This window comes from Anoplopoma fimbria, chromosome 2 (genome assembly GCF_027596085.1).
Source record: "Anoplopoma fimbria isolate UVic2021 breed Golden Eagle Sablefish chromosome 2, Afim_UVic_2022, whole genome shotgun sequence".
Lineage (NCBI taxonomy): Eukaryota > Metazoa > Chordata > Actinopteri > Perciformes > Anoplopomatidae > Anoplopoma > Anoplopoma fimbria.
Window position 1 is genome coordinate 19288480 of NC_072450.1, and position 19121 is coordinate 19307600.

Sequence of the window (19121 nt, forward strand, 5' to 3'; positions counted from 1 at the left end):
TGTTGCCTAGCAACCACGTCGTTTGGCTGACAGTACTACGTTGGTCGACGTTAATAGGAAGGATAACGATAACCATTCATATTGTTTTATTGTGGTTGTGCTATGTGCATTCATACTTTTCATGGATGAAATCTAACGTGGTCGACTTCAAAACAGACACCAAAGGCCATGTTTACAAAAAGCGGAGACTTTTAAAGGGACTAAAATCTGCTCAGGTTTACCGATTGATTACCGGTCAACGCTTTCAAAATAAAAGCCCATTTAGCGCACAGGCGTTGTGACGTTTTACGCAAAGCCTCGACAGTTCCGCTCTTCCGCCGGCCGTCCCACTGACTTCACGCAGTTTTTTTCCACCCTCACATGTACGCGCTCGCACGCTCTCATTCTCACTCTCTCAAACACACACCCACACACACACACACACACACACACACACACACACACACACACACACACACACACACACACACATTCACCCCCTTGTGAAACAGATTGACAGGCTGGGATGAAAATGAGGCGGACGCTCGGTCGCGACTTCAGTGCGTACGCGTCCTTTTGAGGAGACCTCTAAACTTGGATCATATCACCATGGGAGCTATTTGGGCTGCGAGGGACTTTTGTTTGTTTCTGCTCCTGTTAAACAGTCGCCAAAGCGCAGCGCGTCCAGAGACTCGAGGTGGGACCGTAGTGAGCGTGTGTTTGTGTTTGTGTGTGTGTTGTGTGTGTGTGTGTGCTACTTTGCGCACGCTTTAAGGAGTGCGCTCTTGTTGTTTCCCCAGTAGTGTTTTTTGTTTTTTTATTTTATTTTTTTAAATGTGTAGCCATATACAAATACCAGTGTGAATGTATCTGCTCCCAGTACACACATACGTTTGTGAAATAAGTTTTGTATTGTTTGCAACTCTCAGTAGATTTTTTTTAATTGCCTTCTATAGGCTGCTGTTATTATAAGACTTTTATTTGTTGTGTTTAATCTCTTTCTTGAGTGTTGAATCCCTTCTTTGCTCGCTCGTCTTCTTTAATATACATTCCCACTAAACGTGACTATCTTAAAAGTGTATATGTGGTAAATGCAATTGTAATTGACTTATTAGGCTATTTGAATGTGTTTTGGTAATCATGACCTATAAGATCCATTTGGATTTCAGCAGATCCATGTGCAGAGGGAAGCGATGGCTGTCACATTGATGCTATTTGTCAGACTACCCAAGGCTCATACAAGTGCACGTGCAAAGCAGGTTTTAAAGGAGACGGAAAACACTGCGAAGGTAGTAATGTGTCTGCTTTTTGTTGATCAGTTTGATTCACGTTCATATATTGTTATGAAAACCGTCAAAGTGGAATCACAGTTTGGATGCATTCTTTAATCTATTGTAGTATCATCTTTGAATTCCCATCGGGGCATGTGATATCTGTACCAATTTAGTCTTCCATTATTTCTTTAAGATAGACACTATGCATCCTCTATTGCAATAAAGTTCTTGTTCTTAGTGTTTAAAGACTTTTGTATTTAAACTTTTTGATAAGTAGATGGACATTGATTTATGTGCTGTTCACTTCTCAGACATTGATGAATGTGACCTGGAGTACAATGGTGGCTGTGTACATGAGTGCAACAATATACCAGGCAATTATCGCTGCACTTGTTATGACGGATTCAATTTGGCACACGACGGACATAACTGTCTAGGTAAGATCGACTTTAAACACTAAGTAAATAACGTGTTGTGATGGACAGAGAGCTTGGATCATCAGCTTAGATGGTGAAGAGTTCATGTTTGTGTGGGCTGTATGTGGATTTACTCATACTCACTTATATGGACTGCTTTTCTTAAGCCCTCTTTTGTAAACTTTTAAAATGTAGACTCATACAAACAGTTTTGATTCTCCTCATGCAGTGATTTAAAAGATTTGTAAATATTTATGTCTGAAAAAAGCTTTATTGTCATCCTCAGTGTTTGTAAGCATTTGACAAAACCTACAACAGATTTGTGAATATAGCAAATACTTTTCCAATGTTTTGTAAACACTGTTAACTAATGCAATCAATCTGCCGTCCTGCAGATGTGGATGAATGCAAGTTCAACAACGGTGGGTGCCAACACACTTGTGTTAACACCATGGGCAGCTACGAGTGCCGCTGCAAAGAGGGCTTCTTCCTCAGCGACAACCAGCACACATGTATCCACCGCTCTGTTGGTGAGTGTACAACACGCACAAATGTTCTGTAAACAGCAGCCGTTCCTGCATCTGTCAGCCTAACAACACACAGATGTTCTGTACCTGAAGTACAATTCAAAAAGATTTAGGATATTTGGTCACACTCCCATACATTTAAATGCTGTTTAAAGTTTTTGGGGGAAGTAAAAAGAGGTTTTGAATTAGCATTATTTGTGTGTGTATTTTTGTAGATGCTTTTATCTGCTAGTTGTATTACGCCGTGAAAAAAGACAGAGAATTATGAAGCAAATTCTCCATGATTCACATACAAATCTAAGATTGATGGCACAATGAGGGCTGACAGGTTCAAGCTGGCTCCCGTCACCAAGCTTTTATCTGCAGCAGCAACATGCTGTGGGAAAAAAGGATCTCTGTGTCCCGGAGAACAAAATAAGTTAATAACTGCAACACTCGGGTCTATGTGGTCTGTGTCACAGATTAGTCTGCAGTGCCTTTGTTTTGTCTTCTTGACTGAAGTCAACTTAAATGCAAGTGCTTTCCACTCCATCGGGTCTTGACATCCCCTTTAAATCCTGTGGACTTATCCACTCAGCTGTGACCCATCTATATAAATGGTGATTCAGCTCGAAGCATTATTGAATCCGTTGTAGATAATAGAAGAGTTTGCAAAGCTTTGTTTTCAGGGAATGAACTTTTATAAACTTTTCTGCTGCTTAAGTTTTTTTCAGATTTGCTTAAAAAAATAACGCATTGATATTGATGTTTTTTGGATGTGTAAGGCGTGAGAACAATCAGTGTCTTTGAAGATGCCAGACTAATCTCTCAGTATGTGTGCTTTTGTGTGTAGCGGGTCAGTCACTGTAGGAGAGTTTCATTGTGTACCTCTCTCCCTCTTTCTATCCCAGAGGGCCTCAACTGTATGAATAAGGAGCACGGCTGCGCCCACATCTGCAAAGAGACACCCAAAGGGGGTGTGGCCTGTGAGTGTCGTCCAGGGTTCGAACTGGCCAGGAACCAGAGAGGCTGCATCCGTACGTGCTCGACGGCATGAAGCCGACTTCACACTACACGCCTACAGTTGGCCTCAAATGTTGCACTGTTAATATGTCTCATGGTTGCCTGTTGTTGACCCCGCAGTAACTTGTAACCATGGCAACGGAGGCTGCCAGCACACCTGTGAGGACACAGAGAATGGCCCCATATGCAAGTGTCACGTCAGGTACACCCTGCAACCTGACAAGAGGTCGTGTGTAGGTAAGCAAACTCCGTTGTTGCTCAACACTGGGAATCAAAAACCATAAAAGCCAAAGTGCTGCGGTAATACACATCTTTAACCTTTTCTGTGATCCTCTGTTGTCTTTAATATTCTCACATCCATTTATAAATGTCCCCCTAACAAAGCATATTTTTGTCCTTTAATGGGTGCAGGCCATATATTGTATTATAATCCGGCTGACCACCAGTAGCTCAGTCATTTCAATTTCATAGTCATGCTATGTAGCCAAACACTGTTCAAACTCACACATTATTGCAAATTCTAACAAGATCTTAAAGTTTCCAAAGGTGCCAAATATGTGGAAAATGTATATATAATGACTCACGAGACATCTAGAACAACTTGATTTAAAGGTGCGGCCATAAAAACATGGAGTCTTGGATGAGCATGAAAGTTTATTGGAGCTAAATGCTGTTAACAGCATCATATATATGGCTATGATTAATTTTTCGGTCTGATAACACATTTTTCCTAATTTGAATTTCTGTTAAGAATAAAACAAAACTGGACTTCATCCCAACCCCAAGGTTTAGCTTTCAATGAAAACACAGTAACTAAAAAACATCACTCTCTGTCAGTCCGCCTGTTAGGCAGTGTGCATTTTTCTTCACAATGGTTATGAGGGATAAGGATCAGCCATCAGATATTGGATAATATCTCTCCCTCCAGCAGCAGTGTGTGTGAGGTCCAGACGTATCACTGCAATGTTGTCACAAGATTCACATTACTGATGTGATGTGTTATCTGACGCACACCAAGCCTATGCAGGCTGAATATCTCAAGTGTGAACATGCATCTCGTTACCGAAAGGTGACCAACACACCCAAAAACTGAAGTCAATATAAAATTAATGTTGCTTGTGTTTTATTTTGGGTAGTGTATACATGAACGGAGTCTCACTCTATTACTGATTGTTTTTTTCTGTGTGTCGCAGAACGAGATGAAGCCACCGCCGAGTCCACAGACCACAACGCCACCTCCTTTACTGAGGTGGACAAACGGGTCAAACGAAGGCTGCTAATGGGTAAGAATTACTCGCCTGCATTTAGAGGCTTACAGCTTGAAATCTGTGGTATTGCTGAAGCCATGTTGAGCTGCCAGGAACCACTCAGGGGTGTTAAACAGGGAAGAGGACTTCGGTCTAGTAAAGCGAGGCATTCCTCAGTCTTTTGAGCAAACTGTGAAATGACTACACTCGCTTTTTTCGCCCCCAGTTTCCCCCCTGAAAAATATGCATTTGTGACAGTGTGGTACATTTCACGTTTTCCTTCCATTTGGGAAGGGCAGCGTGTGAATCTTTTCTGGTATAGTTATTATTTATCAATTGTGTGATTTGGGTCACTTGACACATGTAAAACATTATAACTTTGGCACTTTACCAAGTACAGAGTTAGCTTTGAGCTCTGGGAGTCTTTCCCTAATATAAATAAAACATGTTGTAAGGATACGCCGAGATGTTAACATGTACCTAACCAGTGTATGGATGTGCTCTACATCCAAACATACAACCGTGCACCATACAAACCATGCAATAGAGTCTCATTTATCTGTTTCCATCAACATGTAATAATGTTTAAACCAATATATATGAATATATATATATATATTCATATATATATTCATATATAAATTCAATATTTGTCAGTTTTTTAAGGGTTCAAAGCAAGTGTTCAAACAATAATTCAACATCTATGGAAGTAACAGTATATTTGTAATATTAAATTGACTCTGCAGTCCAGGTATTTTTAGAACACTTTGTTGAGAAAATCAAGGTTATGTTTTTCTAAGGAGCTAGTATTTGACATTGAGGAATAACACAGCTTTGTTCACAAGTAGGAAGGTCATTCAGATACATTCACACCGTGTTGTAATTTCAGAAACCTGTGCGTTGAACAATGGGGGGTGCGACTGCACCTGTAAAGACACATCCACAGGCGTTCGCTGCAGCTGCCCAGTCGGCTTCACACTGCAGCCGGATGGAAAAACATGCAAAGGTCAGACTGCCAGTCCACAAAAAAAACTCCACAGAGGGGAGCGGTCTTTTGAAACACTGATTTACCTTTGTGGATTTGTATATAATGTCAGGATATCACCTGTTCCCCTACAGATATTGACGAGTGTGAGCTTCACAACGGCGGCTGCGAACACTTCTGCAGAAACACCATCGGCAGCTTTGAGTGCAACTGCAGAAAAGGCTTCAAGCTGCTGACAGATGAGAGATCTTGTCAAGGTAGAAATGGCTCTTGAATTTTTTTATTCAAACTCTGGAAAGTCGACAAAGACTGGGACAAAGTGTGACTTTCATAAATACACTAGCAGACATTTCCATAGGATCTGTGTACATACTTTTTTACCTAACCCCTTCTAATAGAAGTAACTTGTATTTCCTGACAACAGAAATTATGAACAGTCAAATGCATAATTGAAGAGTTTAAATTGTAGATTTTAATAAGTTTTTTTGTAACTCTTTGTAAGTGTATTTTACTGTTATGTAAAAAACAAACAACCAACCAAAACCAAACTTTCTAAAACATCAGAAAATTATAACAATTTCATCACCCCTCTGTCAGATTTAGCTATCCTTTAGTCGTACATTGTGTGTGATATTGTGTGTTACCTGTCAGCTCACTTGTTTCTCACGTGTTTTGATTTCTGTTATTGAGGCTACGCTTTTGTTAACCTTTGTATCAGGGTTGATACCTTAAATGATACTGACCTGATTAATTACAATTAAATCAAAGGTGTCTCAATGAAACACTGAGCTCTTTTTAACATGGAATAACTTTCAAAAGCCAATGCTGTTTTTCCTGATGTAGCACACACGTCACCTTTTTGTGTGAAAATTCACGATCAAATGCAAATGTGGGTCTCTGGGTGGGAAATCCCTCCTGATTGCAACTGACTGCCCTGCTATTATGTCACCTGCCTGCTTTTGATTACAGATATAGATGAATGTTTTTTTGAGCGGACATGTGGTCACACGTGTGTGAACTCCCCTGGTGGTTTTCAATGTCTGTGCAACAAAGGCTACACCATGTATGGGCTGGCCCACTGCGGAGGTGAGTCTGAATTGGGTGGAGGAAGCAACTCTACACATAACAACTTGAGTCTAACACACAAGTACTCAATTGAGAAATGCGTTGAGCTAAAAAGCATACAATAGTACCCTTTAATGTGTTGGAAAAAATGGACCCTGTAATTATAATAATGATTTTCCTTTTTCCTCTCAGATATAAACGAATGCAGTGTGAATAATGGTGGTTGTGAGCAGGGTTGTGAGAACACCATGGGTGGATTTGAATGCTTCTGCCGTCCTGGCTATAAGCTACACTGGAACAAAAAGGACTGCATTGGTAAGCCAATGCCTCTTCCTATAAGAGAGGAACATCTGTTGAGTGCTGTTGTCTCTTTGGAAATTGTGTGACCTCAGACATTTTGGTCTAAAACTTGGGGGACAAAAACAGGAGATACTTTGAAATCTGTTCTCTTTTTCTCTTTAATTCTCTCTCACTTGGTTTTCTTGTGCTTGAGTAAAACATGCAATATGTTGCGATGCTGTTGGTGCTGTCATGATGTTGGACCTTCTGAGCCTCTTCCTCCTTGTTACAAACAAAAGTGTTATTTTTTACCTTGGAGTTTTGTTGTGGTTTCCATCTAGAGGCTGAGGGTTTCCCACCTGCTAAACCCCCCTCTAAACCTACCTTGAACTGTAATAAGCAGGAGGGAGGGGACCGCTGCTTCCTGACCTGCCAGTCCCAAGTTCACATCAGCAGTGGTGAGTTGGTTGAGCCAGATCTCCAAATAATATGATTTGCCTGTTTACATCCAACTGTATTTCCATAGCCCAGGTATTGCAAAGGAAATGGTTCGGCTTACCATGATCACAGGACAGAGGTTTATGGTTTTCACAGTCACTTGTGAGTGATTATCAAATCACTTACTACTTGAGGATCCATCATCTTTTTGAGTGTTTTCTCAGTTTAACAGTCTTGATCGGTACACCATGAAGCATCTTTTAGGTTGCCTCTGTGCTTTTGCAACCTTAAAGGTGGCACAGTGTTAATAATACTGTTTAACTTTTTCTTCGTGACCCACCAAAGTTGAGGAGGTGGCTGCTGGAAGAATGTCACTGTGAAGCAGTTGAAGAAAGTCTTGACAAATTTTTGACTTAGTCACTAGTTCTAATTTTACTTGAAACATGTTAGTCTAAATGTAAATTGGTTTCGTTGGGTATGAAACATTGCAAAAGGTGAATGGACTTCAATACAGCTCTGACACAGCATAGCAAACAATGAGGCTGAAATAAGAAAAGTAACGTCTGCTACATGTTTGATCCAGTCAGATGACATGACACAGTTAGGTGCATCATTGTGTTGGCATGCTAAGACCCAAACAACATGGCACAGCACAGGTCAGGTATTGTCTGATGCAGCAATGTTTTAAATATGAAGTAGCATGACTAAAAACATGCTAATGGAGACGCGGTTAGAAGGTAAGCTGTTCTAGATGTAGTTGTCAACAACAGTCTGCAGAGCATCTCCTCATGTTCCTACACGCTGCTTGTTTGCTCTCTCTGACTTGGCTTTTGTGGCCTTAACTTTTGTCAGTGTTGGTCTGTGTGTCACGGCCTCTTGTGTGTTTTTGCAGGGACGGAGGATTCCTACACGGTGACCTGTGGAATGCCTCTGCCCTGCTTGGCTGATGCACAAAGGAACAACAGCGGCTTGCATTGCTTAGGCAAGTACAAAACATCACAGATTGGCATCTGTCTTTCCGCTCTGCTACACCAAACAGTAACTCATGAACAACTACCTTGTTTGCCGTTGATATATAAGTAGATCAAAATGACAATGTTTGTGTTTCTCTGTCCTTCAGGTCCAGAAATAGCCAGTGTCCCACGCATCAAGACCACAGCCACTTTCAAGTCTGGCACCACAAAATGCAACTTAAAAAGAAGTCAGGAGAAGCTCAAGGAGAGCTTGAACTCACCACTCTCAGGTACAGGAGTTGCCACTCAACAAACATAACAATGCTTCCAAACACCAGACTTAGATCACAGATAGAACAGGATTACAATTACAGCTCCTTCATGTTACTGGTTAAAAAAACATTTAGGGTTTACCAAGAGCTGCCAGCATCCAAAGCCAGTCTTTAGAAGATAAAGCAGACCTGAAGGCTGCTTCAAAGTAAACCAAAAACCAAAGGCAAATGGGAAAGAAATTTGTGGGTAAAGTGATGTGGTTTTGAGTGTCTTGAATGTCTCCGCGCAGCACTTTGTCTGGCGGTGACAGGGGAGGATGTAATTAGCCATAGCATGCCTTTCAGTTGGGTCTGACCTAGCCATCAATCAAATGGGTTTCCGATTGTAGGATTATTTTGCTTCTCCAAAGGGTTTTGGCATGGTCTTTAACAACCCTCATAGTCGCTGAAAGGGCACATAATTGTTTCAAATAAAGGAAATTGTCACTGTGACATCTCATCACTTTTTTCAGCTTTCCGGTCTACATGACAAAATAATGATCAAATTAACTGCATATATACATATCTACTATGATTGTCTGTGTATGGTGTGGCGTTTGCTATCAACACTGAAATTAGTTCTTTCTTTTCTGTAAACACTGTCTATAATTTTCTTTAACAATTGTGCGATTGTGTGTATTGTTTGGGTGTGTGTGCTGGCTGTGGTGTGGTCCTGATTGTGGGGGGGTTGGTTGTCTCCCATGTCCACAGACAGCAGGTTCCTCTTCACTGAAAATGTCCAGTTCAGCTATGTGAGCTTGCGCTGCACCTCGTCCGGGCAGCGAATGCGTAGCCGCCATGGCAGGAAAGCTGGCGAGGAGGACGGCTCCTCAATAACAGCTGAGTTTGAGCTGGATGTGAACCTAGAGGAGGTAACAGGTTGGTCTCTCTGCGCTTCCCCTCTGCCTGCAACCTTTGCTTCTCGTTCTCCATCTCTCGTTCACTGTTGTCTGTTTGTCACTAAACACACCAAACTGTTAAAGTATCTCCTGTTTTGACTTGGCTATGGTGGTGGGCTCGAGGTTGGGACTCGATGTGTTCTTGTTTTATTTCCTTGAATTCTTTATAAGTGTTGGCCTGGTTTGAATTTTCCCCTTGATTTGACGGTGCCTTTGTGCAAATGTCTTGGCAAGCATGCGAGCATCTACGCATGACTGTACAATTTCCGGTAGGTGCGAGGTATGACATTTAGCTGTGGAAACAGTGGTGGAATCAAATGCCTCTCTCAGCAGAGAGCTGCGACCTGAACTGTGTGCGCCGACGCTCAGAGAAGAGGCTCAGGAAGACCATCAGGACCCTGAGGAAGTCCATACACCGGGAACAGTTCCACCTGCACTTTGCGGGATCTGACTACGAGCTCGCCAAGAGTCTGGGAAAGCCGGCGGAACTCCCAGGACACTGTATGGCGGGACAAGTGCTGGCGGGCAGGAAGTGTGGTGAGTTTGTGTTTTTGTATTTACTTGTTACTCAACACAGACACCTTTATGGTCAGGACATGTACCATTCAGCCAGGTATCTCGTCTACTGGATACATTGATGCTTTTAATCTCTGAGTGCCGATGCAACCACTTGTGTTACACCAAACACAAGGCAGCAATGCCTCTGACTAGGCCCAATAAACACAGTAGACTCGCAGTCACATATTAAAGCGATTGAAACGGTCCATGCCAGTGAGATATATTTAGACAAGCTGGTTTAATGATTGGATTTGGAGCAGGTGTTGGCCAGATGAGTGCCATATTTGGTTTGCTGACATGCTGTAATGAGCCGGTTTGAGGGGAGAGCGAGCTGGCATGGAGGAACAGAGAGGCTGTTGTTGGCCCTCCAAGATGTGAGATCTTCCAGCATCTCCCTGGGATAACAGTTGTAACATGAGGGCTGATGGCAGGTCTCCTGGTAGCTGTTGCCTCTCGGTTGGGCTTTTATAGACAACCTGCGATGGAGAAAATGTTAAAAAAGACCGCACACTGACAGTGTCTGAGAGCTGAAGGCTGGTATGTGTTTTTTCTGGCTGTTGGGACCGCGTGCCCCTAGTTTCGGGCCTCACAGTGAGTTTGCTGCCTGCTGCGCGCCGCCTTTAAATCAGTGAGAGGAAACCGGTGCCTTTCTTCTGTTGAGATGTCTAAATATTTATTCTAATGGTATGCTTTTGGTTCGATTTATGCACACCAATCTTGAAGATGTTTGAATCTGATGTAGACCCAGATCATTCATAAACCTCACACAACTCTTATAGTGTGTTTAAGGTTTTTGTTTCCCCCCTTTGAACCGCTGTAACTTGAGACAAAATCTCGACAAAGTCAGAAACTACTAGGATGCTGTTGTGTCTTGAGATAATAATTGTTGAAAGAAAATCATCAGCTTTACGCTGCGTATACCTCCCTGTAACACCATCATTTCTGGGCCTCTACATTAACATCAAAGTTACTTATACCTTTGAGCTGTGCTGACATGATTTAAACCTAAATTGCTCCTGTTCATTATTTCTATCTTTCGGCTACACAGGTCTTAAGTGTCTTGATTCCTTAACTCCCCCGCTATGCTTTCAGGTCAACATTAAGCAGTCTATTGGCCATGGCAGGGGTGTAGACATGTAATTTGGGAGAGGAGGAAAGGGGGGCTGAAAGGCATTCTTCTTAACCTCCAGCTCTTTAAAGGAGCTATATTTTTCCCCTCCTCCCCCAGCTCCCGCTCTGGCTTAGCTCGGAGTGCAGTTGAGTCCTTTTCAGTTTGCCCACTCCATTGAAAACCCCATTTGAGCCTTGTGTGCACACTTTAAAGCACTCCTCCTCAGACTCTGTGAATCGCTCTGGTGACTGCATCGGTTTATATTCCAGGACCTTGCTTCTGTTGGAATAAGACATATTCATGATTTCATTTATTAATATTATAACGACTTTGTTCTCCGGATGCTTACTTGTACTGTTGATAATTGTTAGCATGTGCCTGCATCAGAATGAATATCTAAAAAAAAAAGTAAAACAAGTGCGTACCGATAAATAACGCTTCAGAAATGCCACGAATTGTGCGCGTCCACAATTATTAGACTGTTGTAGTCAACTTGTTTGCGTGTTTGTTTTAACACTGAAGATGTTTAGGAAGTGCTGTTGATTCAAGCTGGCAGTTTGAGTGCTGTGTCCCCCCCGCCTCCCAGCTGGGGCCACTTTGCATGACCCCCAGCCACTAAACTGCTAAAGAGAATTGACTTCAGCCACACCATGGGAATCAATTAGCATCAGTTGTTTGGGCCTCCACTTGATGGGCGCGAGCAGCGATTGGGCCAAGCAGAATGGGGGGATTCAGAAACCTGACCCCTTTTATTGGGTTCAGCTCCTTACCACTGTGATACCGTAGTGTTTTCCTATGTCATCAAGTAGGCAAAGACTGAGGACTTGAATAGAGGTGAAAGGTCTTTTAAACCTCTTTGGGGCCATCAATTCGAGGACTCTATAGAAGCGTTTTTTTGCATTTGAAAGGCTTCAAGGTTTTTTCTCTCTTTCACTCTCACTCTCTCTCTTCTCTCACTGCTTCCCTCTGTCAAATAAAAGCTGTTAGAGGACAATGCAATGATGGCTCCTCATGGTCTTTCAGCATAAACAATAGGCTTCAAAAAATGAACTGCTCTTGAGAGAATTACATTTTCTTTCTTTAGAGGAAAATCTAACAATTTGCTGAGCCACGTATAATGGATCTACGTTATGGCTTTTGTGCGTTGAGCTTTTAGAGATAGTGGTTTCTCTGCTTAAAGGACGCTTAGAGGCTACAACTGGAGGACATTTTGTGCTAAAGGCCTGGAATTTAATTGAGTTATTCTTATATGAAATCAGCTTTAGCTTTCAAGTCAAGTTCTTGAGACTATCAGACAGATGCAGCAATTCCCCAAATTAATTACAGGCGTCACTCTGAATGGGAGGAACCAGAGTAAAACTGAGCTTCGGTCCCTTTAATCAAGGCTTGACACTTTTGTGAGATCTGAGGGGAATACTCTCTTTGATTTGCTTCTGTATTTGCTTTTAAAAGAGGTGAGTGTGCTTATGGTAGCATTAGAAGTTCCTCCCTGATGCACAGCCATGTTGTATCAAGTATTAGGACCCGTCAGATGTGGGGCACAAAGGCAGCTGTGGAGAGGGTTGGGGCTCTTTTGTCTCAGTGATTCTGTGTGGATGTATTGGGTTGGTTTGTAAAAGCATTTTAAACGCTTAATGCTGGGTTTTTGCACACATATGCGTGTCCCTGCGCATTTGCTTACAGTGTGTGATGGTGTGTTGAATTGCATCTTAACTTATTTGAAAGACAGTAGTGAGTTCCAGCAGCAAAAGTAGCTTGTTGCTTTTACCAATTAAAAACTACATTCATTGCTTTTGTTATCCTCTTTTAAACCAAAAACTAATTCTTCCCTTTGTTTTCCTTAATTGTTCATCGAAACCATGATTATATAATTAATTGTGACTACTTAACCTTTAGCTTAGATAAACGTTTACTTTCTCCCCTGATTTGAGTGTGGAAATGTAATAAGACTTGAGTCTCAGAAATGAGAAATGAGCAATACTCTTTATTTCAATATCAAGTCTTACACCGTTTAGTGTAAGACGGATGTAAATGCTAAACATAATACATATAAGCTCTATGTCTTGTAAAATTAGTTTTGTCTGTGACAATTTACTGTATTTAAAAAAAAAAAAAAGGGATTATAAGCATGTTTCTACTCCATTGCTTTTGACCGCTGAGAGTCTTTGAGTTCAATAACAAAATGAATTCAATTCAGCCAAAACCAAAAGCTAATATGGAAGATCTAATCATTTTTTTAATAAACGTAAGTCTAAAGAACACAATAATGTTTGTATCTTGTCATAATATCGTAGTCCTGGTTACTAAGTTTGTGCAGATAACTTGTCATAAACACTCAGAAGATGCCTTGGTAAAAAGGAAAAATGGTGTGATTTTATAAGCGGTACCCTACTGAGTGCACTGACACTTTTATATTAACCAGTTAAAGCATTTAAAGCTCCAGTAAACTGGTGTACACTGTGTCAAGGTCACTAAAACTTTTAATGTTTATTGCCGTGCAAATAAAACTCTCAAATCTGTCAACAGATTGATAAATTGATCAGGCGCAGCCTTTGATGTGTTAAGGATGCTCTTCACTGTGTTTATACATTTCAAGTATGTGCACGGTCCTGTTTGATTACACTTTGCAACTGTAGTGTGAAGTCTGGGATACTTTACTTTATTGGTCTTGTCATGCAACTGAACTGCTGTATTTATGGTGTAAATCTACAGTGTGGTTGGGTCTGTTTGATCATGTGTAGCCACAGGGTATCCTCCTATATTTGTTGATTCCTGTCTGCATTTAATATTGTCTATCGCCCTTCCTGACACTGATCTGGCTGCTAAAATTGGTGTAAATTACAGCTTTGACACATCAGTCTGTTTTGGGTGTCTTTACTCAAGTGTTTGTGTTCAGCTTGTGAGGAAAATGTTTGATTTCACCAGCTTGAATACTTACATTTACTTACAGCTCCTTGAAAAATATTTCAGGCCTCTAGATCATTTTCTGTTTTCAGTCAGGGATGCACATGTGTGTGTGAGTCATGCTACAAGTAAATCCTTGACTTAATAACCTTTAATCTATCTTATTGTCATTCCTCACCTGTCTGTTAGTGAGCTGCAGTGTTGGGACTTACTACGACGGGGATCAGGGAAGGTGTGTGTTGTGTCCATCCGGAACATATCAGGATGAAGAGGCACAGATGTCTTGTGAAGTCTGTCCTGGACCTGAAGGAAGAGAAGTCTCCAAGGTGGTCGGAGCTCGAAACATGTCAGAGTGCGGAGGTAAGACAGTAAAGTCAATTTGATTTATGTAGCTCAAAATCACACCCACCTTTACTGTAAGTACTTGTGATGGCTCTCTGTAAGCCATTAAGGGTCTGCAAAGTTTTTTGCTACCTGACTGTGAACATCCATAATCACATTAAGAGAATAACAAATATGAACACATTAAAAGAACAGTTTGACATTTTGGGAGTGGAAGTAGGTAGTGCTGAGAGTTGGATTTTATTGGCTTTGGACTGACCCATGCTAACTGTTTACCCCTGTTTCCAGTCTTGGCGCTAAGCTAAGCTAACCAACTGCTGGCAGCAGCTTCATAGTTACCGTACAAACATGAGAGAAGCATTAATCTTCTCATCTAAGAAAGGGCAAGAGTGCTCAGATGAGAGTAAGACATTTCCCAAAATGTCTAACTATTCTTTTATAGATCATAGAGTTTTTCTTTCATGGTAAGATATTTAAGAGAAACAAATCTTTAAATTTGGGTTTATGATTTCATTCTGTTGGTAATGACAATAGTTAAAAATGTTCACCTGAAAAAACTGTATGCAGAATGAAACTAAAAGTTCTGAAAATCCATAAACCAAAGGGAAATATAATGTAAAATCTAGAACAAATGAACAAAAAGCAGAAAAGAGCAATAAACCCACAGAGGGACACAAAATGTTGATAACTAGTTTGTGAATATGAGCCACACAGGAAGCAGTGGATCATCGATAAAGATCTCTCCATTGCAGATGTTCTGCTTTGTGTAAAGCCAAAGAAACTCCAGCTTAGATGTCGAAGATGTATTTGAATTCTAGAGGTGAACTCGGCTTCTTTGAGTTGTGAATAAAAGCTGAAGGAGCCACCATGTTTTGGTCTCCTCCTGTGCTGTTATCAGAGTCACTTTGTGGTTGAATCCTGGATCCAATCTCCTCTGTCAGACTAAACATTGAGAAGCTATCAGCAAACTCCCACTGGCTCCCAGTTTGTGTTCGCCGCCAAGGAGTTACAATCTATTGAGTTATGCACTGCAGATAAAACATGACATAATTCAATTCACATTTGCTCTATCTGTGTCTTATCTTAATCTTAATAGAAGGGAAGCATGTTTTCTCTTATATAACACATGAAAAATAGCAAAGAAAACAGTTGAAATTAAACTAATACAAGTTATGAAGCTCTAAATGTTTTGTAAGAGAGTTACAGTTAGCTGTGTCTTACAGTTCATACTCTTGACCAAATGCTTGTGTGTTCAGGTCAGTGTTCCCCGGGTCAGTACTCTCATGATGGCTTCATCCCCTGCTTGCCCTGTCCACTGGGAGCGTACCAGCCTGAAGGGGGACGCACCACCTGCCTCCCTTGTGGAGGGAACTTGGTCACCAAGCGCAGTGGTGCTGTTACCTTTCAGGAGTGTGAGACCAAAGGTGTGAAAGTCATCTGTGTTATTGTTGTTTTAGCGTAAAAAATAAGGATTACTACAGTTTAGTTTAGTGTTCTCTTATCTCTTGGTTCAATATGAATGGAGGGATAAGGTGGTTGTTTTGTATCCACGGAAGAAAACCTGTCATACTTATTAGATGAATTGAAACATATGTTTTTGTTGGGTTAAAAACCAAAAACAGGTTAAATTTTTCACTTGACATGACAACAGTATCGTGTGGTTGCTGAGTCTATGGATCTCTTTTTGGTGTTGACAGGAACTCTGCCGCCCTCTGCAGCTGTTGTATTGTCTGTACATTATGGCACTAACGTCATTTTTAAATGATCCAACTTCTAGATGTCAACCTTTCTAGGAAAAAGTTTTTGTTTTAGCTTGATGACAGTGTATTTTTTATGTATAATCTAATTGGTTTTGAATAGTTGGAGCGTTATATCAACTAACAGCTCTCTATCACTGTCATATCTCCTGCAGTCCAGTGCTCTCCAGGACATTACTACAACACCACCACACACCGCTGCATCCGCTGCCCCGTAGGCACGTATCAAGGAGAGTTTGGGCAAAACTACTGCGTCTCCTGCCCTGGAAATACCACCACCGACTTTGATGGCTCCACTAACTTCATGCAATGCAAAAGTATGTATGTCGGTACATGTACGCAGTAGTTCCTCTGAAACATGTTCAGATGGACAATGAAAATTGGGATTCAGTTCCAGATAATTCAGCCTGCTGCACCACGAAAAAAATAAAAAACTTGCCTGACACATCTTTGTCACTTCACAGACCGACAATGTGGAGGAGAGCTTGGGGATTTTACTGGCTTCATCGAGTCCCCCAACTACCCGGGAAACTACCCAGCCAATGTCGAATGCACCTGGACCATCAACCCACCGCCCAAACGCAGGATCCTCATTGTTGTCCCAGAAATCTTTCTGCCTATTGAGGACGAGTGCGGAGACTACTTAGTAATGAGAAAGAGCTGTAGGTTTTAACTGTGTGTGTTTGTGTTTGTGTGAGTGTATTAATTAACAAAACTATACCACAAAGAGGTTAACTATTGTTTTAAGGTTATGTGTTAGAGGTTGTTTTAAATCAGGACGGACAAAATGGTATACAAATATCTTTGACAGGTGTCAATGTTTCCAAGGACAACCAGCATAATATGTCAATATCTTATAACTAATTACTTTAATTATTGTTTTAAGCTAATTAAAGACACCATCCTGTGTGCTCATATCTTCATTTCACAGCTCTCTCCAACTCTGTGACAACCTACGAGACTTGTCAGACATACGAACGTCCCATCGCTTTCACCTCCCGCTCCAAGAGGCTCTGGATACAGTTCAGGTCCAACGAAGGAAACAGTGGGAAAGGCTTCCAGGTCCCGTATGTGACATATGACGGTAAGAAGAAAAGTGATGTTTTGTGATTTAACTATGATGTTGCTACCTCAGAGTGTCATGCAAAGGTGGTTTGTTTGTTTGTTCTCATCAATGAGCTGTTTTATGTACTTAATTTGTTTCAGAGGACTACCAAGAATTGATAGAAGACATAGTCAGAGATGGAAGATTATACGCTTCAGAGAATCACCAGGAAATTCTAAAGGTATTTGGGTACAAATGATTAACGATTAGCACTTGTCTTGTATTCTAACTTAAGACAAGAGTTTGCCAGAAATCTGACATTTTGTTTTGTTTTACAATGTTTAATGTATTATCTGGCTCAAGAAAACATATTAATGCCAATCAAACGTTTTTTAATTACTATGTCTTTAAAGGCACAAATCAATATATTTATTTTAATATTTCATTTATAGCTTTCAGTCATCTCACTTACTAAGGAAAACTTACTGGGAACCAATGAAAAGGTTCCCACCAGGGGACCCCATCTGAGTCATTGACATTATTAATTAGATTCAGATCAGCACTATGCTCCACTTGTTGATTTGTGTTTCTGTTTATTCATTATTCAGTTCTGAGGTCCAGTGAGCATGTAGTGCCCTCTTTTGGAGATTTGTGGAAATACAGGCTGCTGCTCACACTGCATCATATGCTTTTCTACTATCCACTAATGCAATACATTTCCTCTTCAGGACAAGAAACTCATGAGGGCGTTGTTTGATGTTCTGGCTCACCCACAGAACTTCTTCAACTACACAGCACAAGAGTCGAGAGAAATGTTCCCCAAATCATTCATCCGCTTCCTGCGCTCCAAAGTCCTGAGATTCCTTCGCCCTTAGATTGGTTACTGGATACTTCATGAAACCCTAGATTAGATACTGGCCACAGTATCTGTTTTATCCACTGACGCCTTTAAGAATATTCTGTAGTTATCTGTTTTCACATGGAGCGACACTAGAGTGGATGACACACTTGATAAAACTGATCCTGAAGAGAAAGTGGACAAGTGGAGCTTTAAGAGGGAGAAATGATCAGTGATAAAGTGTTACAGAGTGTAAACCTACGTTACCATCCTCAGGTGGTGATCTGGATTATTTTGTTTGGAAATTTGGAAAAATAATTGAAATTACTTTAGGTTTTAAAATCACCATCTCAGGATCCAATGATGTACATGCCAACATGCTGAGAGATTTGCTGATAGAATCATGATAAAAAAACAAATGCTGTAGGTAAACAGATATACGATACTGAATGTCAGTGATGCTGTATATATAGAGTGTGTATCTAGTTTTAACATAGGCTACTTTCACAGGTAGAGCTTAATTGAAAGAAATACTGCTAAATGTCAGAAACAAATATAGCACAAATGTTTTCATCGGGAACATTAGCACTACTAAAGAAGTAGTGGCACCACAAAAGCAATTATTCTGATGAATGTTTTGTATATGATGTAAAAAGTTTTTAGGTGAAACGCGAATGTATTGTAGTAACTACGTACATTTTTGACAGTCTAGCATTGCTGCAATTGCTGGTGGCTCATGTATATGATGTCCCCAAAGTGTGTCGTTGAGGGTTACTGCTCTACAAAAATGACACCAGTATGCATCAATTTATTTTTATACCGTTTACTAGCAACCAAAGAGAACTGTTCAGAGTACATGAAAAGAAATGAAAAGTCTTGTAAAATAGAATTGAACTATTCACCTGTCTTAGATGACACATGTATGTATATTTTTTATGGTTTTGTACATCTAATATGCTGTAAATAAAGATAGGAAACTTATTTTGTGTTTGTTTTGCATTTCCCCTTTTATCTTTTTTTTATGGCACCAATCAGAATGTTTGAACTGCTTATTGCAGTTCATTCACATACGCTATGTGACATGACATGAACAAAAAATTAAAATATACTAATCATCAAGACAGTATTTGGACACACACATAAACAGAAAGCAAACACATAGTCTCTTTTCTGTCATAATTGCTGACTTTC

General features: G+C 40.7%; 1 protein-coding gene across 2 annotated transcripts; it reads left to right on the forward strand.

Annotated features, from left to right (window-relative positions):
• Nucleotides 1-506: 506 nt before the first annotated feature.
• scube2 (signal peptide, CUB domain, EGF-like 2) lies at nt 507-18835 on the forward strand. 2 transcript variants are annotated; one of them, XM_054609821.1, is made up of 23 exons: nt 507-676; nt 1149-1268; nt 1565-1690; nt 2065-2199; nt 3087-3212; nt 3319-3435; nt 4392-4481; nt 5335-5451; nt 5565-5687; nt 6400-6516; nt 6688-6810; nt 7116-7232; nt 8105-8194; nt 8333-8455; nt 9188-9355; nt 9706-9912; nt 14138-14308; nt 15547-15714; nt 16203-16364; nt 16512-16709; nt 16979-17131; nt 17254-17333; nt 17821-18835. In XM_054609821.1, exons 1-23 carry the CDS (start codon nt 589-591, stop codon nt 17965-17967), a joined length of 3066 nt encoding a protein of 1021 aa, XP_054465796.1. In that variant the 5' UTR covers nt 507-588; the 3' UTR covers nt 17968-18835. The 2 variants fall into 2 exon arrangements, with proteins under 2 accessions (XP_054465796.1, XP_054465804.1); XM_054609829.1 differs by having other exon boundaries at nt 1152-1268.
• The last annotated feature ends 286 nt before the right edge of the window (nt 18836-19121 follow it).

Coding starts and splice junctions, on each gene's coding strand:
- scube2 (XM_054609821.1), top strand. CDS start 589: ATGGGAGCTATTTGGGCTGCGAGGGACTTTTGTTTGTTTCTGCTCCTG. Junction 8,195..8,332: donor CAGCGGCTTGCATTGCTTAG/GCAAGTACAAAA, acceptor TCTGTCCTTCAG/GTCCAGAAATAGCCAGTGTC. Junction 17,334..17,820: donor ATCACCAGGAAATTCTAAAG/GTATTTGGGTAC, acceptor TTTCCTCTTCAG/GACAAGAAACTCATGAGGGC.